Genomic DNA, 24,366 nt, shown 5'->3' with positions numbered 1-24,366 from the left:
TTGTGCTTACAGACAGACTGAGCCGAGGTGACAGACAGTGACCAGTGAACATAAAGCCCCTGGCTGCCCAGACGCCAGTATTCACATGCCACCGTTAGCCATGAATAAAAGTCGACTGAGAGCAAAAAACAGGTCATTGCAACATAATTCACAAAAGCAACTGAACACACTTGTGAAAACTCAAGAGAAGGGAACTAAAAATAATTTATAAAATAATCTGAAGTACCAATGCAGTAGTAGTATTATTGAAGTATTTTTGCTCTGACAGTTTCCTGATATTGTTATGTATTCTTGTATTTATCACCATATAGCAGCTGCCTGAATAGTTTGCATACAAATAGTAATACTACTGGCAAGAAGGTGACCTTTCAATGGAACATAAAAAAAACAAATTAGAATTTCTATCCCTCACCTGCAATGCTGAATTAGTTTTAGTTTAAAGGTCACATTTGTTTGCTAAAAGAATAGACTGCAGTTACAGTTATAGAAAGAAATAAAAATGCTCATTTTGTGGATAAGATGGAATGTCGGGAAAACAAAACAATTCCACTCTTATTGATAATAATTATAAAATGAATGGCACAGGACAAATGATTATTGCAATGTATGAAAAATAGAATAAAAATAAATAAAAAACAATTAAAAACTATAGTAAGTCTATATAAGTAGACAATTTAAATTGGGACAAATAACCAAATCACGAGACATGTTCACTTATATTCAACTAATGAATATAAGTGACCCTCAGAGGTGCTGCTAAGTGAAATTTGTAGATCTGAAGCAGCCATAGAGGCAGTTTCCTCCCTTCCAGTAATCAAACTAATCTTCATGCTTTGTGACATGCAACTGGTATTACTACAAGGACATCGTGTCTTGTTCAGTCACCTGATCAAACCATAGTCAGGAACACTAATCAACATGTGTTAACTGTTCTTTTGCAGATGCGTTTTGGGTTTGGTTCACTGTGCATTCAACATTTGTTCTTTCATATTTAAGTTTGACAACCTTACCTGCCACACTACCGGCTCCATGTCATCAGCTGTCGTGGACAGGCAGACACTCAACACAACTGTGTGAGAGCCGGAGGTCAGAACACTGGCAATAATGGCTTCCCGCATAGAGAATGGCAGCATGGTGTAAACCACAAACACAATGAACAGGAAGAAAGACACCTGTGGAGAAAGAGACATACGTGTAATACACCTGCAGCTGGAAGTGAAAAGGAGAAAAAGAAAAGGGCTGCATGCACAAGAAAACATTTTTAGAAGTAAAAGAATATATATTAGTGTTGACAGGCCTGTAGTTAGGAAAGAGCATACACTGAGGGAACTGCCTCATATCACAAGACTGAGTGGCAGGAACAAAACAGACAACTTTGTGCAACTGTACATTTCAGAGCCCTGGATGATCAACCTATTTCAGTACATTTAGCATGTTGGCTTTCCTAAAGTCTCTTGAGTGCAGGAAGCAGCAATGGGACAGTCAGCTCTAACATTTCAAATCTAACACCTCTAATGTAGCGAGGGGAGTGCTTCCACACACATACTTCTTTTAAGGCACCTTCAGTTGAAGGGTTTAAGTTGTCATCTGCTGCCATACATGGACAGAAAGAGGCCAGTGTTCTCACAGGCTACAGCCAGGTGCTGGTTAACCTTTCATGGTTTATTTGTTGGGCTTGTGGGAAAGCTGGAATACAGAGTTGGTGGCAGTGAGATGGAGGGAGGTGAAGGAGGAAGCGAGAGAGAGAGAGAGCGAGAGAGAGAGAGAGACTGATTGAAACAGCACCTCTTCTGTTTAAGCTGGGGTGATTAACATGCACTACTGCTTCATTTAGTAGCAGCTATAGCTGTGAATGCAAATACCATTTGAGGCAAATATTAAGGAGGATCTGTTCCCCTAAAATAAATGCTTCCATTAAAAATAAATAATAATAAATACAATTTTTAAAAGAAGAAATTCTTCTGTAAAGAATTTATTTTATTAAAAAAACACATTCATATCTACAGTTGATTTAAAGTGTGTCCTCTGAAAAATATGACTTAAAAATTAGCATTAATAGTCAAATTTAACTGGCACCCTGATCCCAATTACAGTCTTTAATTCTACATTTGACAGTTCAACACACCAATTACAGACTGCAAACTGTGGCTGTTCCTATTCAGAAAAGAAGAGGCATTTTAGATTTTATGGCTTTATCTTTTATTTCACTATGAAATCTGTTTTTGTTTAATAACTTTTCTTTAAGCTATTCCGACTCTACAAAATAAGCTAATTTGCATTTATTTCTGAAAAATTCCAAAGTATGTGGTTACAATTCAGGGGTTTCAGTTTCCAGACCAGCTATATAGTTCCTTGTCTTAGTGGTCTATTGATGAGACAGCCTATTATTTAGCAACCAGCTGTCAAAATTCTCAAATATCTTCAACTTATTGCTCTTCAATGCAACTAACTGCATTATGTAGTTTTATGTTGGTTGGTCTTAGGTCTCATGTCACCTGCCAAAGTGACATAATATGTGATCATTGAAAAAAATTACTGAAAATGAACAACTGGTCAGGCCTACATCATGCAAAAGATACTGTAAAATACGATGAGCGACTGAGCCATTTGAACAATTTGTGACAGACTTGAGACTGCTTGTGAAGGACTGTGCTCATGACAACAGTGATGAGAAGGTCAGAGACTGAAGTTTTCAACAACTATTCTCAAACTGTGAGGGAGAAATCACTCAGAGTCGCACTGAGAAGAAACTGAGTGATCCTATTCAGCTTCAAGTTCCAAGGACAATAATTTCAGAGAAGCGATGGGCATTCAGGTCCCCATTGTGTCCAGTAGCTGTACCTGTTAATAACACCAGGTTCATCAAGATCAAGGACACCGATTTACCTGTGCTAAAATATCTTTTTTATAAAGCCCATACCAGAGGGATGCCATAAGTCTGAAGATGTACTCAGGCTGTGATAGAGTTTTGGAAACACAGGCGATTATCTGATTAAAAGCAGCTGATTCTCAATCACACGATTCCAGAGAGACCGTGGGAAGCCATTCCACTGACTCTCTTGATCTGGAATAAGAGGCACTCCATAATCACTGTTGATTATGACAGATACTTTTCATTTGACAGACTAGGTAGCACAACATCCAGCCAAAGACTAAAGGTAGTTTTTGCTGGGCAAGGCATTTCTGAGAGTCTTGTACCGGATTAAGGTCCACAATTTTTTTTCAGTCGCCTTTTGGAATACAGAAATAGACCAGTTGACAACTTCCATCTCCAGGACACATGCTCATGAGTTGCTGGCTGACTTCCATGTACACATCATCAGTTGCAGCATGAAGTGAGCTGCAAGATGAATCCAAAAAGAATTCCACAGCAGTTACAGCAGAAGTATTATGACAGATCCAAGAAGGCACTCACACAGCTATATGCAGAATGTGAGGCTTCAGGGACTTGGCTCATGGAAAGTTGCTGTTTTCATTTAACCTGCTGACACAGAGAGGTCATCATCCCACGTACATACTGCTGAAGGACAAGAGTAGAAACTAAAGAGGCTCAGAGTGCACCCATTAACACAGACACAAACCCAAAGACAGGACAATCCACCAGAGGGAGAGGATTACCCATCATAAACACATAATTAAAAGCTAATGCACTTCTTAGGCAAAAAAAAAAAAACTCTAGTGACCAAAAACATTTGGTCAGACCCAGGAAAATATATGGTTCAGGCAGCCAAATATTATCTTAAAAACAACAATACACCTCGATTCCTGCAGCCTGGGTGAACAAATGAAGACCTGGGGTTGGACTTGTCCACCTAACAAAACAAAGCAGATATTCTGCGAAGCAGCTATTTCCACATGGAGCTATGAGCAGCTAAATAACCTCGTTGAGACAGAGAGACAAGTTTCTTGCTTCTTCAAATTTGTTTGTTTTAATTACTTAAGTTTGAATGTATGTTTTTGTTTATGTATTTTCATGCATGTCCAATTAATCACTTTTCTTTATCATACTCTATATATACATACATTTTGCAGTTAAGCATTAATTAATGTATGTGTTTGATCAAAGGTCGTCCTCCCACCTCAGCCACTCATCTTCATCTAGTTTGTCTCCATCTTGTCTACACGTTTTGTCATCTCAGGCATGCCAGCGTTCATAGTAACATTGCGTCTTTCATTAGTAATTAGAACAAAAATGAGCATTTTTATACGAATTTGGTGTTTTCTTATGGCATTCTCTCAGGCTTCATTGATCAAAACACTTAATCAAATTCCTCCTGGTAAATTAGTTAATATCATTAATCTGTTTATTTCTCAATTACAGCGACATCTGGCCAACAAACATAAGAATGACACTTTTATATCATAGAGGGTCAATCATCACTTTCTGAAATTCAAAACATCTGTACCTCCGCCATGTTTGAGCATGCTCATTTTACATTGTCCTCATTTCACATTACTTTTCCTTCAGGACAAACAAGCACACTTAAAAATTATTAATCATTTTATTTGACAATGGCAAAAGAAAGATTAATTAGGCTGGACTCATCCTCTAAATTTCCTGTGGTTTTGATCTCAGAGTGGGAGTACTTCAGCCCAGGAGACAACTTTCTCCCCACCTGACTGAGCTTTGATTTCGTGCCGCCTTACTTTATTCTTACAATGTTACGGTTCCAAAATGTTAGCAATAGTTAGGATCCAAATGCATACAGGTTGTCTATTTGTAAAAAGTACAAAAACAAGTAAGTAGATAGGAATAGAAATAATTCAAGCATGCCTGAGAAAAATAAACAGGAGTGAAGAGGCTAGATAGGTGGAGAACAGACAAGTCCCAAGGGTAGTGAGTGATTGCAGTTCCCTAGACCATCCCTGACAATTGTGGCTGTTGTGGTTTTGCTATAAAGTAACTGTATTAGAGTGAATTCTCGTCAGACCTCTTTGTTTTACCTCATTTAAACCACACTGAGCCAAAACTGTTGTAAACACGTGCAGCATCAAAACAGATGTAGGATGCCACATAGAAAATATTTTCTTTATGAGACTCAAACTTTGAATATCAATCTACAAGCACTCAGTCATTTAGATCTTTAGGCCACCAGATGTCCATAAAAAATAATTTTTTTGGGGACCCAAAGCACACAAGGACCCTCTCCTCTGACAAGCTATTTTTGAGGTCCTCTGCTGTACAGTCAACTTTACTTCTACCCCATGAATCATTTCCTTGATAATGGCAATGAGGAGGGTTCATAAAACCAATTATGGAGACTGAGTGTCACATTACATCAGGCTTTTAGTCGACAGTCTGTGCCTGAAATTAGTTTACAGGTTAGATTTACAATGTGCAACGTGTGTGTGGTTGTCTATGCGATCATGTGCTGTGTGTGCCCACCTGCTACTTAACGCCGAAGTAGATAGATGCTCATTTCATTTCAAGCTACTCTCGGCAAATCTGTGTAAAATGACAGCTTTATTGATTTATAGAGAAGATGTGGAATTAAATGCAGTGGACGAGGGACTATCAGCCAAAGTGCTTGGTTTGTAATTTCCGCAGTCAGTCTGGGCACGCCAATCTTAATTACTAAATTAAGCACTGAAAAAATATTAGTCCTTCTCTTTGGATTAAATCAAATATCTCACTTCCTCTGCCTTCCTCCATTTCATCACCCACATTGCCCGTCTTTTCTGTCAGTGGTTCATGTCCCCATGCCCTCTATCCAATCTGACAGGGCTTTTCCCCTACCAAAACTCTTCTCCTCTACTTTAAACTCCAATGAGATTGGCTGAACTCCAGCGTATAACTGTATCTGGCATGTGTGTCTAAGAGTTAGAGAGAGGGAAAGAAAGATGAGGTCCACACATCTCTTAGTGAGGGGTAGATGCTAGACCATGCTGATATGACCATCTTCAACATAAGCAAATAGAGAGGGCTTTGTGAGGAAAGGATAAGCATCCAATTGATTTCAGATTTGAAAATGGACTCTTTGGGAGAGAGGGGATGGTTAGCAGAACACAACAGAGAATATTTGGTGGCCGAGACCTTCCATTTTAGTTTTACTTTATAAAAAGGTACCATCAATGAAGGTTATTAAAGGTCACACAGTTTTTAACAGCTCATTACAACCTTGTTTTAAAGACATAAAAATATCATCATGCAGTCATCTGCTGATGACATACGCCGATAAATAAGGGGACATTGTGGACACAAGTCCAAAGATTAACCACCATACACACTTATACTACAGTCAATTTAAATAACCTAACGTATATATATATATATATATATATATATATTTTTTTTAAATGTATCAGCTACTGGGTGACTTGAGTTTTGGGATTATTAACGGACATGAGAGCAGTAGTTATGGTGAGCTCATGAATTTATAATCAATAGCTATCAAAGAATTTGTCCCCCTTTTCACAAAAGTAATAAATCTGGTTAAACTCAATAATTAACCATAGAGCTCACAATTCTGAAAGCTAATATATTAAAATATTTTTTAATATAAGCAATTTCTTCATCTTAGTTTTTCTATTGGCGTCTGTGCAACCAGACAAAGTCTTTCATTCTGGCTTTTCTGAACTAGTCACCCAGAGGTGCAGGAATCCCATCTCTTGGTTGGACCACTTTTTGCTCAGTGGGTTATTTCATATTATATTTCTGTTGTTGTCATTCTGTTCCTTCAAACTTTCGCCCACTGCTTAACTTACTACCATGTCACCGTATAACCTATAGTGTCAAATTGCTTCTGGGTACTTCTTAATGTTAAAAAGTATTTTGTGTATGACACATATTAGTAAAACTACTCAAACTTATGGTGAGACTTGGCAATTGAGTGTAGCAACCATTATTTGGTTATAATTAAAATTTTGCAGAAGCTTGAAGACGTTGGCCAGAGAAAACTTATAAAATGAAATGTCATAATATATCATTCTGTTATACAAAGTACATCACTGTGCATGCGGGTATATGAGAAACAACCAGTCTAATACGACAAGCCCAACAATATGATATTCTTCTTTCGTGCTATGCATTTTTAATATTTGACAATGAGCAGCAACATTTTACATCCACTTAACAGTAACACCACATGAAAGACACTGGAAGAAGCCATCATTCTTAATGAGTTTAGCACAATGCATGACAGATGAGGAGATGAGAACATGCTCCTCTCTCAATTAACTGTGCGCCTATTTCTGCCTTTGCTGCAGCACAGGAAACATTTAATCAGCTAACTTTTAATTCAAAACTCTTAGTTTCTCTCTTGTTGCAGATATTCACTTGCACTGCGACTGCAGAGTAACCCAAAGGTGACTACAGATTCAAAGACTGCTTATTAATATAATTGGCTCAGGAGAAACTACACAGCACCCTCCAAATCTAGGACCATAAGCAAAAGGACTTTAACAGTAATGAGGGAGGGTGAAACGGCAAAAATAAACTCAGCTTGAAAGATCTCCTCAAGGCATGTTGGAAGGAATACATGTACACCTTATTAATGCCATAATAGCAACAAACCACACGGTCACATTAAAAAGATCATGATGAAAAGAGGATGGTTTCAACAAATAATAATAATAATCCTACACACAGACAGAATATACAAAATGGTCAGCCTATGCACCACCATCCACTTGTTTTTAGATTACTGCTTTGAGATCTCAGATGTTTGTCCCTTGGCTGTTGCCCGCTCTGGTATTGGACACAGAGGTGAAAGTCCAGGGTTAAATCTGTCTGGATCCAATCAAGAACCTGAACGAGAAGCACTTCACCCACGATTGCAAATAATAATGCAACAGTGTTTGTCTTACAAGGGTGACCAACTGTACCCCCCCCCCGCCAAAAAAAAGAAGCCAAGTAGAAATCAGCCTAATTAACTACTTTTGGGAGTTTCTGTGCCACACGGTTTTTAAAAAAAAGAAAAAAAAAAGTAGATATGTGTGCTCGTTTCATTTCAGCTCAGTGGGAGTTTCTACTGTCCTTTGGTGTCATTAACATTTTAGTTCATTTTAGTCTGTGGCTCTGTGACAGGAGTACGCAGTTTTCTTTATCTTTACCAGATTACTGTCTAAGAAACATTTTGTTTCTGCTTGTTTGGACCTTTGTATTTCAGTTGAGTCTTGTTTTCCGCCCCTGCCCAGTTTTGTTATCGTCTGATTTATCCGATTTGGGTTTCTCTGCTTTGGCAGCACCTTTGGCTTTGTTTTTGATAAATAATAGATACACTTGAGGCAGTTTTTGCCTGTCACAAAGAATCTTTTAAGCAACATATTACCGTTGTTATTTACTATCAAGAGGCATTGGTTTTTTTTGTCTGTGACTAGTCCCGTTTCATATGCATTTAGGAACATGAGCAGAGTTTTAAAATGAATCCCACAGAAGGACTACTAAGCTTTGCATTCGAAATTCATTCCATTCTATTGTGCAATTGTTTACCACTGGAAGAAACATGCCTTGAATTAGCTGTGAGATTTACTATTCATGTGAGGCTATTTGTAGAAATAGAGGACACTATCAGAACAACTGCTAAGCTTCAATATGTGAAATTACAGGAGGAACTCCAAGACAACCAGGAATCACTAGAAAGGGACACCTGCAGCACTAAAATGTTTAACAGTTCTTCATGTTTTGTTCTACATTTTACCCAACTCCTTCACAAATGAGCTTTCATTTTGACTGAATCTTTAATGAAGCATTTGTCTGTCATACTGGGTGTTTTTTTCCCTGAGCCCTCTCAAAAAGTGAAATCCAATCTGTTGTTTGTTTTTTCCTGTCTTGCTTGTACACTTCATCACTTTTCCATCACTTCCCCTGATAGAGTTGCCGCCTCTTGCTGCATCTGTCATGTGTTTTCCCTTCAACTTCATTTGTTATAACAAAAAGTGTTTTCTCACCAACTTTATTATGCCAAAAGTGTACTCTTTTTTTTCTATTATTATCTATTTATTATGGTGAAAGTATGTTGTTATTCTGTGAGTCGTGGTACTGTAAAGCAAAATTGTGTGCCAGTTTGGAAACAAAACTTGTGAAGTGTTTTATCTCAGCGTCCAGGGAATTTATTTAGCCCAGGAATAAGCATAACTGAGGTCAAAGCAAAACAAGTCAGAAGCACATAGTTTAAGGGTTCACACACTTCTCTAGGGTTGCTCCGATGCATGCAACGTAACCTCTATACCTAGGATGTCATCTTCAATATTTACACCTATATTGGATTTTAGTGCAGAGAAATAAATTATTTCCAAATGGTGAGGAAGCTGCAGATTTACATCAACATACATTTCATTTCTAGAATAAGAGCTGTTAATGATGGACTGCACTGATGAGGCAAGTCCAATGGGTTTTCTTTTTAAACAGTATTTAACTACTTGTAAGACTTTAATAACTTTTCCTCACTTATGTTTTTCTGTGGAATTCTAAACCACAGAAAAAAAGAAAGATTTTGGCATATTATATGCATGGAGTTAATTTGTCAAAGAAGACACGGAAAGCGGTCTATATCAGTCCCAACAAAGGAGCACAAACTCAATAGTTTAGGTAATGAGGTTGATATTTATGCAATGAGAAACAAGGTGTGCCTGTGCTGTTGGTGAACTGTGCTGTTGGTGATTATCAACGGATGTCAACAGCAGAACACGCCTATAGGCGCCATTTATGATATGAAACCATTAAAATTTGCCCAGGGTAGTACATCTGCCCCACTAAAAATTTCTATAAAGTTGGCAACAATGGATTAGGAAATGAAGAGGAATTCATAAACATTTACTGTGAAATTAAATAACTGCCTTTGATGTTTACCCTCTTCCACAGATTAGGACCTGCAGTCCAGTGTTTTTACCATAACCTTATGGCAACGACATGCTGGCCAAGACTTAGAAGTGAACAGGGTGAGCACTTTTAATAGTAAACTATTCTATGGATTACTGAATTGTTCCTGCAGCCACTTTTACTAACCTATAATTGTCATTTTTCTGTCATACAAATTTATAATAGCCATGTTGTGTTAAACATGTAGATGGGGACAGGAAGTTTCAGAATGCCCGGCATCGGCACGGCAATGCAGGATTACTCAATTCAGAGGCAACCTTTCTTCAGGATCCTAGCATGTTTCTTTAAATTCACTGAGTAAGTAGCTATCCAACCAGTAAGTAATGTTGTCATCTTAACAAAATGAAAAAGGTACTCTCCCAGTTATGGATATTCCCCAGAGGTTAATTGTCCACAACATCGGTTAACCACAGAGAGAGTTGATGGGCACAGTGATAATGCGTGAGCTAAAAACTGATCAATAGTGTTATTAACAAACTAAAAGTAATCAGTCAGGACAAAATGCCTGATTACACACATATTCTATAATGATGCTTCCCTTGTGAATATTACGTTGTGCGATAGGCAATTGTATGTGACAATTAGCTGAAGTTGCTTTTCCTCAGAAGAAGGTGGACAATATGAGCCTAATCAAATGAGATGCAGTCATGTGGTCAGCAGGTCTTTGATGTTGTTAGTATTGAAGTTAAAATTAATATTACCCTGCTTACATAGCTTTTAGTATTTTTATGATCTGATTATTTGCACTGTTAGTAGCCACTGGTAGCTGAGCTTCTGTCCCTGACAAGCTCTGCATATAGTATCAACAGGTGAATTCTGGTCGCTAAAGCACCAATATTTGATATCCATTGTGTTCGAGATGTCTAACAGCTGGTATATGCCACAATTGGGCGTAGTGCACTGATATCCTGATTTTAAGGGTGAATTACTCAATAAACCTTCAAAGTGCCATCCTGTCTCCAGTCTTATGTGCTCTGACCCTAAAATCTAAGTCTTTTCCCAGGTTCACTTATTCTTTAAACACTGTGTCAACTTCAGAGGCTGAAAACTGCAGGATTATTACTTTCCATTGTTTAAACATAATTCTGTTTTGTAAGTAAAACAAGGAGACAGGTTAATTCAGCCATGTGGTAAACAGTCAGAGTAAATAAAGCTAGAAAGCTAAATGACAAAATAATTTTGTAATGAAAATATGATGCCAGCTCCTGAACTTTGTGTGAGAGATTTGATTCTTTTTTTTTTTTCCCCAAATTATTGGTTTTATTATGCAAACCTGTATGTCTCAAGGGGGGCCTAAAAATTTGCCTAGGTTATTGGCAAAGAGCACATATGTATTATTCAAAGCTTTTTCATTACGGACTTCATGAAGAGAAGTGACTCACATTCATTTCAATGATACATGAAGTATCGTTTCTGTGTTCATCTGTGGAAAATGAGAATAATGAATACTGTGCACTAAGGAGGATCAGTGTGAGAATGCTAATGAGTCACTTCCTTAACCTACATGATGGCAACAACCCCGTTAAAAAAATAAATAAATAGAAAAGGCTGCAAAATCTGCAAACAATGTCCACTCTTCAAAAAGTGTTAATTAACGTGATTAAGATAAAGCAGCAAGAGAGCAGTAATGGCATAATGGCCAAGCATTTGCAGTGAGCACAAGAGAGGAAATGAATGAAAAGGTGTGTAATCGGTTGCACCTTTAGCTACACCTTTGTGATCTTTGAGTCAACAATAGGTAACTGTTTTGCCAAGTACAGCTAAATGAGAGCAGCTTTCAAGTAATGTAGATCTAATGTACTGTGGTGTTTTCAATGAGCCCTGGTGCAGGATGCATATGGTGGCAGCAATGAAGAGGCCACTGGTTATTCATCTTGTCAAATCTAACTGCAGACATAATACTCCTGTACTAAGTAGCACATATATCACATAGGCATACATGACACAGCTCATTGGAAAAAAAAAAAAAAACAGATGGGGCAAGGACTAACTTTTTTTTTTCTTTTTTTTTCCAAGCATTTTCTCAAACACACAATCTTGACAAAAAAATGTAGCAAATAGGCTGTGCTGTTTATAGAATGGATTACAGTACATCCATGCCTCATGCAACCTCCATGGGGCATAGCCAGCACCGTCTGTAGAGGAGAACTCAGACCCTTGATTAATGTGTGGCCAAAAATTGCGTATTGATTTACAAAAGCTGATTTACAACAGTTTCACCCAACACATCCAGAGGTGACCATAACCAAGAAAAAGGAGGAACTTGAAATTTATATAATGAAACCTGCCCACTCCACCTGATATATGTTCAGTTATCTATGAAAAACTGTTTCCAGATTAACCAAAAGTACACCAACCAAAAGTACCTCAGGTTCTGAATATAATATAGGCGTTATAATATGAAATATGGATGTTAGACAGATGTTAAACGCACAATGCCATCTTAAACATTGTTGCAGACCTAGCACAACATCTCCCCCATGGCAACTGCACTCCCTCTTAACAACAGCTTCCCCCAACAGGACAATGACCAAAACTGTAACACAAACACTGCTCAAGATGAGTTCATGGAACACCATGAAGAGTTCAAGCTGTTGACACGATCTCCAAACTCCTGAGATGCTGGTCAACTTGAGCATTTGGGTAATGTTTTCTTAAAAGCCTGATTCACAGAGGCACCAAACCACAACCTATCAGACCCAAAGATACCACCATACAATACTAGAGGTTTCACATCCATGTCCTGACAGTGAAATGGGGATCAACACAATATAATTTATGTCAGATTTTCTTAAGGTTGTAGCAGATCACTTGCAAACAGGGAACAAACAGAACATTGGACACCAGAAACAAAACATACTTTCAAACTGTGAAAGCTTTATGATTTAAGCTTGTTTTGCTACTTCTGTGCCTGAAAACTTTGAGATCATTGAGGAAAAGAGGAAGTCACAAGGTTGCCAGAGTGACTGCCCATTTGCTGAAACATAGTAGATGTTGAACAATGTGGAAATATAAAAACATCACGGTAAATTCACAAAATAAATGCAGTGGAATTAATTAAAGAAAGAAGTTAATACCAGAAAACTGCAAGAATAATGCCAAGGTAAGGCAGTCCAGAAATAAAGACTGGACAACAACTCCTACTGGACGTCCGGAAATTTAAGTTTCTGGATAATTCCTGCAGCCAAAGACCATCACAGAAGTTCACTTTAATTTGGTAGCACAGCATCTTGGGGTGGTAACTTAAGTATCATGAATACTTTTTTCCTTTAAAACCTTATTATTTTTATAAAGCTAGCAATAAAACAGGAGGTACAAATATTAAATCACAGCTTGTAACTTATGTATAACACATTCACCACAGAATGAATCCCTTTGTCTTACCTGATCCCATGGACAGACGATTCCGCCAGAAAACATAAAAAGGTAACCCATGGCAACCAAGCAAGCCCAGATGATCAGGGAGAAAATGCGTAGAAGTTTCTTGAAGATGGCCTCAATGCAGACGAGTACAAACACTGCCAGGAATATAGCCATCGCTGTGGGCACGGTGATTACAAAGGCCACGTGGTCTGCAACGTCCTGAAAAGGACATGATGGAAAATAAAAACAGAACAGAGACCAGTCACTTTAAGAGGAAAAGACGCGTGTTATTTACAAGGGAATAGAATAATAATTGGGGAAATCTAGGCTTGCGTATTACGATTATATGACGAAAAGAAACTAAAATAGCAGATTTATTAAGGGGGAACCAACTAATTTGGTGTAAAAATCCCACTCCCTGGCTCTTTCTTCTTAAGGGTCCTGCAACTAAAAGCAAGCAAAGAAGAGGACTATGTGTAAGTCCAGAGATATATATATATATATCTACACACACACACACACACACACACACACAAGTACAACCATCTAACTACAACCCTTTTAAGAGACTTGTAACAGAAAATTAACATTTAAATAACAACCTTTGGGCTAATAAATACATGTAAAATGTATGTAATTTAATATTTTTTTTCTATTATGGTGAAACTTTAATTGCTTGCATTTCTGTGACGTATTTAGAATTTTGTTCATGTGAATCTTTTAAGCATGAATACATAAAAACCGTATCAAGCATAATACCTATCCTGGTATCCTGTACCTTAAACTCATGGATGACTGACGTGAATTTTTCATTCCAATTATTAGATTTTGGGAGGATGCCAAGATCTTTTGTTAAATACACAACTGTCAAGACAAGGTAATAAAGTTACTGAAAGAGCATCCTTTGGAGTGAAGAAAACCCAAACCATCTCAGAGCTGACCTGTAGCAAGTTGAAGCCACACGTAATACAGATTTCTTACTGCCTTATTGATACACCCTTATCTAATTGTATAATAGATATGGAAGTTCAAATACAAATTTCAGGAGTTTGATCAATTTGGACACAGGAGTGGGATGAGAAATTTGTGCGACAAGGTTTTGCTTTTATTAAAGTTTTTCCCCATGCTGGGGATGGAAAAGGGTCATGACAGATTCATAATGGCTTCAATGTTCGGTGATATTGCATTTTCATCCAAGGAGAATATTTGATCTTTTCTTGCCCCCAGATAGCTAAATATTCAAAATACCCTTGACATATGCAAGGACTACATCATCTAAATGAATGATTATTACACTTCTCTTTAAACTCTTGTGACAAATAACAGTGCTGATATATCCCAACAGAGTGTTGTTGTCAATTCCGATGGTACGGTAAAAAAGTAAAGAAAATGACTGATGCAATAAGAATATAAAGCATTTTCTTATTCGGCCCATCATTTTCAATTAATGACCCATCTATCGGTTCGCTTTCATTGCTAAATAATGCTTTTGTTCCTAGCGCCATCATTCTTCATTTGTAACCCTACACAGAGACATGAGAGCACGCATGTGGCTGCAGAGAGCCACGCAGAGTTTATCTTGCCCAGAGCAGCGCTTCAAAACAGCACCGGATTTAGGTCAGCCAGGCAGTCGGATGGAGGGATGAAGGGATATAAATGAAAGGCACAGAAAGAAATGAGAGATGGTGTGACAATGGAAAGAAAGAAAAGACAACGGAGAGGAGAAAAAAAAAAAGGGAGACCTAATGGAAAGCATAGTTTCTGCACCCATTGTCAGGAAATATTTTCCTCTAAACTAATGATCTCCATTTGGTTCAGGAGCATTAATGCCTCTGACCCGACAATGGTGCTTGACTCAACTGCTACAGCTGCTTGTCAACATATATTTTCACACTTTAACACAGCTTTTGACACAAAAGCTGTCAGCTACAATGCTGAATACAGCATGAAGAACTACTTTATGCTCTGCTCAAAGTCAAAATTATGATGAATACTAATTAACCACTTAAATACCTTTCTCTGGTCAAGACCATAAAAAAAAGCACTTCAATGACATGGGTGTTTTTGAGTGAATGGGATTTCCCATTTCAACACTGATTATTGCAGTCACAAATAATTGCATTACTCATTAGGGAATTAAATTGGCTCTTGATTTAATAGAAAGAGAAGAGTGAATTATGAAGTTATTTATCCTGAGAAAACATTTCCTTTTTTCCATCTTGTTGTTCATTTTACGTGACAAACCTCTCTACCACCTGTAGAGCCCTTTATGTCCAAAATAATTAAGGGGAATAGTGATTTGAAATCAAATTCATTATAGGCACATTTATTCTCGGCAGCCCACCATGGCTGATTTAACTTTTTAGCTACAGTGTTTGTTCATCACCCATTCACAGTTGATTGTGCTGAAGCTGGGTGACTTGTTATTTTAGCTTTTTATTGATGAGATATTCACAAGACAGCTTATTAAACGAGCTAAACTAGTTGGTTTCAAAATGTGGCAGAACATCATCAAAAATCAAATGCTCAATAATTCTACTGCGTAAACACAGTGCAGGTGCTTTACTGTGCAGAATCGGATAAAAGAAATCAAAACAAAAGCCTATATCGCATCTATTTCGACTGACTTTTCTCAGTACAGCCACTACAAGAGCAAACTTTCATAAATTAATTAAGTTTTGGTGGATTCAGGTGATGCACAAAGACTGTCAGCGCTCACTTGGTCTTACGGTCTCTTACAGAGCGTTCTGTTCTCATCTCTTCTTTTAGCAGACTGAGCGGAGACGAGAAAAAGAGAGGCCTTCTCCTCATGCAATGTGAGGAACAACAAAGTTTGATTACCAAGTGGACCAATTGTGTCCATTTTTGCTTTCAAAGTGAAAGCAAATCAAAGGGTGCACTTAAAAATAGTTTTGCTATTTTAGTTCAGGTTATTTCGCAGAGTGCCTTGCTGTCACTGCTTTGCATTATTCAGGTTTTTAAAGCGAAGATAACGCCGTCAAAATTGTGACAGAGTAAAACCGATCTCCTCTGTAGTTCAGTCAACCATCAGCTCAGACAATAACTAAGCCCTTTATCTTCCCCCCTCAATTCCATCTCACCCTTCACTTCACATTAGTGCTGCAATGGGGACTGCATGCTGTGAGAGTCTACATGTGGGTGAATATACATAGTGCACAAGCATGTGTATTTGTGTGTGTATACGCAAGTCTGTGAGTAGATTTCATGGCTCTTTGTGTGACACTATTTCTGTGCTGTGGAATTGACAGTATATGTGCATGCACACACTTTCCAGATGTACCTGTACAAACACTTGGATGGATTTCTCACACATAAAACTATTGTAATTCATATCCCAGAAACAGGAAATGCTGGAATGTAAATCAATACATGGTCCCAAATTTTTGTTAATTTCTGCATGTTGTGAATGAGCAACTTACCAGCCCTGAAGCAAAGAAAACAGTCAGCAGAGCCAGGCAGGCTCCCATCACTATGAGGAGCAAAAACACAATGAGAGGATGCTGCTGGCTCATGCAATAGTAGGATTCATATAGCCAGTCCGGGGACCTGTTCGTCTTCTGCTCACCACCTCCTCCTTTATCCACTTTACCAGACTCCCCTGTCCGGTCAAGGAAATACCGCTTCCTCCTTATTGCCTCTTGCCACATGGATCTTGGAGCTGACCGGGAGGAAAAGGAGGGGGGGAATCCAGAAGAGGAGGAGGTGGTAGTCACTGCTGAGGTATTAGTAGTTTCCATCACTGAAGAAGAGCAGTTGCTGTTCTGTTCTTTTCTCCTGCTAGTGTTCCTGTTGGGGACCCTGGAGTGAGAGCCCCTGTGTTCCAGCTTGCTCTTCGGTTCCTCTTTAACCTCCTCTCGCAAGTCCTTTAGGCGGAGACAACTGAAAGCTGAGTCTGAATCAGAGGCAGTGTGCGCTGGCCGGAGAGGTGGCAAGAACGCACCAAGAGAAAAGCGCAGCATCTTCCTCGCTCTCCCCCTGCCAACATATTGGGGTGGAAAATGAAGCGAAGCGAAGACACTGAGTGCTCTTTAGAGTGAGACAGAAAAGTGGGAGGGAAGTGAAGGGAGAGGGAAGGGAGAGAGGGCTAAGGGGGAGGGGAGGAAGAAAAAGAAGGTGCAGCGACATGGAGAAGTAAGCCAGTGAGAGGGAGAGAAGAAACAAGAAAAACAGGGCAGAATTTCCAACATTAACATTTGATGAGAATGCACCATGTGGCATCAATGTGTAAAATCATAAGCAGAAAACTATATTTTACAGCTCAGACCTGAAAGACAAACATAATTTTCAGAACCACCTCCATGACACTCATTTACATGTGATATTTGTAAAAAAAAAAAAAAAAGTGAGATTGCAGCAGATCAAAAATAAAGAGTCAAAAATCGAGATATCGTTGCATTTGTGAGCAAATGAAGAGGAAGAAAAAAAATTGGAAAAAATGCATCCACACATGGCATATGCTCATATAACCAAAACACAAAACCAATGCTGGCCAAATCTGCGTTTGCAGGCAAACAAAAGTAAAAACTACCTCATTTGGGTAGTTGGGTTTTACTAGGACTGTGTGGTTTTTCTAATGCAAAATATTAGAAATATAATGAAAAACCTCTGCTCCTAGAGAGGAAGTAAGTGATGCTTTCAGCAAATGCAACTGAACAAAGCACTGACTATGTACAGCAGTGGCACAACATACTCAGAAAATAAACCTAACCAGAGAACCACTGTGAAACAAGAATTTGGACTCTTGTAATCAGTCGAACCAGCTTTCTGCAGCATACTCAGCATTAGGTCACCTTTAATGCAGCACAGCATTCGTTATTATTGGAAAATAGATTTGTGGAATAAAAGCAAACTTATGAGGGTTTAGTCAATAAAACACAAGCCACTGTGAGGTCTTTGCAGACAGCCAAAAAGAAAACTCATTTGATCCACTCAGTGTATGAGGCAAACACCTAAAAGAGCAGGAGAATTACCAATGACGCCATCTGCAGGAGTGGCAAGATGTTCACTTCAAGTCAGCGAAGAGCTTTAAAACAACATACTACTGATCCCTTCAAAGGTGAGCAAATAAAAGCAATACTGGAGAGTGTTTCATAAAGAAATATTTGAGGGCAGTGGTTTTATTCATCTTTACTTCAACTTTCCATTTTGTAGTTTTTTTTTCCCTTCCTTCTCCAACACTCAAGATTCCCCTTAATGTGTATTTATTTTCCGATCCTCAAAAGTAATGCATATCTTACCTGATATGATGCATCTGCCTTTAACCATTTCCACCCTAAGGCTCCCAGGCTCATTTCTCAGATCCCTTAAATGTTCCCCTCTTCATCCCTCTTTTCTTTCACCCTCATCCCATGAATGATATCAGTGAGCTCATCCATCTGGATCTACTTCTTTACAATCTTGCATTCCTCCATTCTTGCACTCATATCCTATCCTGTGCTTTGATGTACGTTAGATGTTCAATACCTTTTTGGGTATTTACGTGGTCCGTATAGTTCCAAAGCCCACTGCCCCACAGCACGGAGGATTTATTCTCCTCCAAAGCAAATACTGGCAAAGATACCCCTGTGGAGATGAGGCTTTACTTCTCTCATTTGTCTACATCCCCATGTAATACTTTTGCTACGTGTCTAACTACTTTTCCTGGCAAACGATATGGTATCGCCCCACTTGAGGATGTTCATTCAGCTTTTTTATTTTGAAAGAAAAAGTAAAGATAAATATTACATATATGACACAAAACCATTTAATAGCTACAAAAACTTGATCTTTTTTAACAGTATTTTCTAAGTAGAGGAGAAACTGATGGATTCATCTTGCATTTCTAAAAGATACCTGCACAACTTCAAATATGCAAACATGGCCTCAACAAGTGAGCTGCCTGTGGAAACAATAGCCTCTGTCACACATGGATTGCAGTTTATCAGTGCTAAAAAGACATCTTAGTAATGTCGCTGCTGTTCCTCCCAGTCAGCCACACAAGCCAACCAGAGCAATCATTTAAGTGACGACTGAACGACATGACCAGCAAATAATACAGATCTTAATCTGACACGAAGAATAATTGTGGAAATTAAAAACAAAAAAACTTTTATAGATAGAATAGTGTTTTTCATAGGCTAAGTCCATGGCTCAATGAATTAAAGCTGTCAAAAAAGGCACAAATCAGTTTTTTGTTTTCCTATAGAGCCGCCACTGCCAATTACAATCTGCCAATGTGCTCACTTTTTTTTTTTTTTTTTTAGCCGATGTTACCCTGAAATGTTTTTCCACATAACCTCTGAAAACATATTATAACATGTGAAACTTACTGATCCAAATGCAATACGGTCTTCATTAGTGTAGTATCACATGCATCATGCAGATGGAGGCAATTGATTTGAGGGCATTCAACTGTTAATAACATCAAGAGTAGACGTTTTATTCTCAATCTTACTGTTGTCCTGTCATGTTATCATACCTCAGTCTTGCTTCACGGTTTCAGTAAAGCGATACAGGCTGGCATACCGAGACATGCTTTAGTTATGGGCCTGGGTCGCATGGTGGCTCTCCATCTTGAATTTTTCGGTTAAACCCCACTGCTTTGCCACTGCGGATGAGAAGAAAAATACATTTCCATTCTTATCGATATATGGTGATAATTTTGAATTGTCGAAATTAATGCAACTTCTCTCGCTCAATTTCAGTTTCCAAACGAGCAGCAGCGACACTGACTCAGTTTGTTATCAATGTATTTCAAGGTAGAACAATTTCCCCTTTTCTTCTCCTTCACCAATGATCCAATCAATCTCCAAATTTAATGTGTAGCCTAAATAACAAGAAGGCGTTCCACATCTACCAGCATCATGGCTTTTAACACAAACTGTTTGTTTTTTCCCGCACCCTCACACTTTAAGGCCCACCATTCATGAAACAAGTCGCGCACGGGTTCTTACGGTGACCTACTTAGTACAATTTGAATTTTACCTGCCAAAGGTAAACGGCAGGTAGACCCCCTGTCGCTTTTCTATTCACTACTGCTTAGCTTTCAACATTGTTTCTATTCCGAACGTCAAACTAACGAGCGAATAACAACAAATATGGACGAGAAACGACGTGTCTGTGTGTGAATACAATTACATTTGACATACCACTGACAACTGCCTTGATCATTTATCTGTTAAGGTTTTTCATAAAATCGATCATTTCATTTTCCTTCCATATTTTTGTCCAGAACTTTCCTTCAGAGGGCGCATGCTTGCACTCCAAACATTATATATATCTCTACATAGAGATATATATTAATAGGTTTGCATGCTATCAGTTACCTTCAGAAGTCCCATAATTAGTTAGATAAGGTCCACCTGCGTGAAGCCCAAGTGTCACATGATCTCAGTATATGTAGCCTACACTTTTTCTAAAAGGTTCCAGAGTAATCTGAAGGAAATGGAGCAGTATTTCTGTGAAGAGTGGGCAAAAATCCCAGTGGCTAGATGTGCAAAGATCATAGAGACATATCCTAAGAGAGTTGCAGCCGTAACAGTTGCAAAGGCGGTGTGAATAGTTATGCAAGCTGAGGTTTGCTCTCTCTGTTTGCTGTTTGTGTCATAATTACAAAAGCATTTGCATCTGCAAGGTTGTTGGCATTTTGTGTAAATCAAATGATAAAAACATTTATTTATTTATAATTTTTTTTTAATTCTAGAGTGTAAGGGAAGTAAAACGAGGGGGCTGAATGCTTTTGAAAGCCACTGCGGTTGTTGCCATGCAGAGCACACAAGGGCGAAGAACGAACATTATTTGCTGTGGCTGAGAAAAAAAATAATAAAAAAAACAAAACAATGCAGTCATCTTGGGTGAGACAGTACACCATCTGTGCACCAGATTATTTCAAGGTGCCTCAGCTGGATATACCATGATTTATGGACATAAATTCATTAAAAGCTGGATTTGCCACTTTCTTTTTGGATTAGCAAGCACTTAAATCTGAGAAATTATACTTGCTGTTCTGTTCACTGTATCCTAAACACGTGCATTGGCCAGTAAGAAAAGAGACAGAAGAAGTCTCTTTTCTTACTGGCCATCCAGTTCTCATCCAGATCTTACAGAAGACATTCTATGACTCTGAAGTACACAAATTGGAGCTTGTTGTCTCCTCAAAGAAATGTCCTGTCAACTCATCTATGAATCCCATCCAGAGCTGCTCGCAGATTTTCAACCTTGACACTTCTCTGCATTGCTGTATTTCAATCTGTTATTTCTCACGCATAATCCATTGTTGATGGTTTAGAGTCAGGTTGGTCGAACAGATGAAACAACACGTGCTCAAGAGGCATTTACACTTGCACTGGCACATGTAAAAATACAAAAAACATGCATTTGTGTGCACGTATACAGGGCAGCCCCTGGTTTGTTTAAATGCATTAGCTCTCTTTCAATGCCGTGGTCAAAACAAGAACATTTCTTGTTTTTGTGTGCTGGGCAGAATTTAATTTCTGTGCAGTTTCTTGTTACCTATATTGGTGCTTTTCTATTTGATCTTTACATGCTGAGTTGTCACACACCCCCACCATTTTAACTACATGCCTAAGCGCAACCAAAAATAAAAATTGTAAAAATCACACCTTAACCTTTATACAGCCCACTGAAGGGGAGAAGACCAGCGGTTTCTCTTTGAAAATCTCTTTTGAATTATTCACAGTGTCTCAGTGGCATTAAATGAAGAAAATGTCCCTCATTTATAATTCCCTGTGTGATGTATTCTTACTTAACCCTCATCCACCTTTTATTCTCTCATTCGCTTTTAAGAAGAAATCAACTGCTCTATTTTTCCTTTAGAATTTTTTTATTTTACTATCTTTTGGCAAGTTAAACTCCAACACTGACATTAATCACAAAAGATTGAAATGTCAAGGACTGCGGGTAAAGCAAACAATAGATGTGTGAAATGTAAAGAAAGTGAGTCCTGTGTGCACGAGTGTGTGTGTATGTGTGTGTGCCTTCATGAAGTGAGAACAGCTAGAATGTGATTGTGAAACTAATCTTTTTGGTCATTATATAAATTATTTTTACTGATTTACTTATAGTATTTTCTAGCCAAACCACCATTTTGTAACATTGGTCTTATTCTCTTACACTGTTGCTGACTCATGTTGAACTTCCACTTCCATCATTTTTCTTTATCTCTACATCCCTTTTCTCACCTCTATGGCTCTGCCTCTCAATGCCATTCTGACCTTCTCCTTTTCTAATTTTCACTTACTACATGTACTCCTTTGATCACAGGCTGATGGGTGATAGAGGTGAATTCACCTTGTTACCTGAAAATGAATCCCATATGGAGCAACTCCAGTGGTGGTCTAGTAATTCTTGGTTGGGAATTAAGATTTAATACATTGCTCAAATCTAAACATTTTCTATTATCAGCACATGAACATTGCCTTTAAGCTGCATTCCAACTGAAATTGTTGTCTCACTTATTGCCTCACTCTCTACAAAAAAGCTCATCAAATCTGTGAAATGCTGCCAGGAAAAAACAACAACTCAGACATTCTAGCCTTTTTTAGTCAACTTGGAAGTATGGAAAGCCAATTGTGCCAAAGCCTCAATTTTCGCAGGATTAATTTCAAAACAGTTAGAATGCAGAATGCAGAATGCTTTTTCATGCCGGCTTATGGCGTATTAGGCAGGTTCATTAACACACTGCTTTTCACACCGTCAAATATTTTTTTGAAAAGAAGGAAAATAAAGAAAAGCTGCTCTCTATGGCGTTTTCCCCTATAGATTAATGAGACGTCTGTTATAAATAGCCAATAAGTTCTGAGTTTCTGTAACCTCTCATTGAAAATCAGAGACAGGGGGGAAAAAAAAGAGAAAAGCAAAGTATCAAAGAGGACATCAGGCTAAAATCATCACCCTGGTAACCAAAACATTAGGAGAGGAGATAGTTATTTCCAGTGGTGTCATTTTAACTCACTGTGTGCTTCCACCAAATTATGAAATGGTAAATGATGGCATTTCACATGCATCTGTCAGATCAGGAGGACAATAGATGAAGATGAGCAAACATTACAATTTGATCAGGTGGGAGATCTTATTAGCATCAATCACTTTAACAAATTTACTTCAACCAATCAGAAAAAGGATGCAAGAGGAGCCACTCGGAGAATATGTCACGCAAAGTAATCAGTATGGACCCAAAAACAAGTGACAGCAGTGAGATTGAAGCTGAGTTTTGCAAGGTGCCAGGAAAGGGAGGTAGAGAAATATTGAAGGTTTTCCAGGCCATAGATAGAACGACTCCAGAACCTGAAGGCAGCATCATTTGCAGACTGATAGGCATGCAAGCAGGCAAGCCTGTGTGTGAAGTGGAGAGGCAGCCATGGGAAGAGGCAGGGAATCTAAGAGACAAGGAGAAAACGTAGTTATCTGGAGAAAAAAACTGTATTGATTTTATTCCAACAGGTTATTCTGAATGTGAATGCATCAATCTGGCTATGAGTAGAGATAAAGCTGGTGAAGCTCAACCACAAGACAACAAAGAGAGCCACAGAGAGACAGAGGAGAGTAGACTGATGGACCATGACAGAATAAGGGCCAGACTTGTTAGCTGAAGTCACACCTAAAATCCTCCAGAAACTGCTGCTATATGAAGCTGATTATTTTGAACTTTTGTATTGTCTCGCCAATCAGATATCTTGGAGCCTGCAATATGGTGCCTCTAGTGACTGCAATTTGGTGAACCTTGCTAAAGTAAAAAAGAAACTAGTCTCAATAACAAAAACCTGTGTTTGTAGATTACGTGCACTGTTCAGTGTAGTTCAGACCCAAATTCTCTGTGAAAGGTCCAAACACAATGTTGTCTTTTTTTTACACAGCAAAAAATGTCAACAATAAATGATTTGTCTTATCATTTCTTTTTTTTGCATCAATCATGCATATTGGATTTTCTTCCTTTTGTGGTATATTTGAACAAAGATTTCTACTCCATATAAAAAAATTTTGAGGCCAGAGTGTGGCCAACGCGATGTTCCCTCGCTAAATTGTCTTATAGTATGAATAGAAAATTTGGAATGTGATATTTTCCCCATTGAAAGGTTGGATGAAATGCCAGAACAGCAGTAGTGGCTTTAGTGTTTTGTAATGGGCCTGTTTAAAATTCTAAGCTTACTAATATTGTGTTAATT

General features: G+C 38.3%; 1 protein-coding gene across 1 annotated transcript in view; it reads right to left on the bottom strand.

The window, feature by feature from the left end:
• adcy2a (adenylate cyclase 2a) overlaps window positions 1–17,181 on the bottom strand; it is a 56,872-nt gene extending 39,691 nt beyond the window's left edge. The window contains exons 1-3 of the mRNA XM_072394641.1: window positions 16,624–17,181; window positions 13,205–13,402; window positions 1,011–1,172 (exon numbers count right to left, since the gene is read on the bottom strand). Coding sequence (XP_072250742.1) covers window positions 1,011–1,172; window positions 13,205–13,402; window positions 16,624–17,163 — 900 coding nt within the window. The 5' untranslated portion in view covers window positions 17,164–17,181. The remainder of the gene's footprint in view (window positions 1–1,010; window positions 1,173–13,204; window positions 13,403–16,623) is intronic.
• Between the last annotated feature and the right edge of the window lie 7,185 nt (window positions 17,182–24,366).

The sequence above is a fragment of the Leuresthes tenuis genome, unplaced genomic scaffold (assembly GCF_036924035.1).
Source record: "Leuresthes tenuis unplaced genomic scaffold, fLeuTen1.0.hap1 SCAF_10, whole genome shotgun sequence".
Taxonomy (NCBI): Eukaryota; Metazoa; Chordata; class Actinopteri; order Atheriniformes; family Atherinopsidae; genus Leuresthes; species Leuresthes tenuis.
The sequence above is the reverse complement of the archived record's forward strand: the minus strand, read 5'-3'. Positions and strand labels throughout refer to the sequence as shown.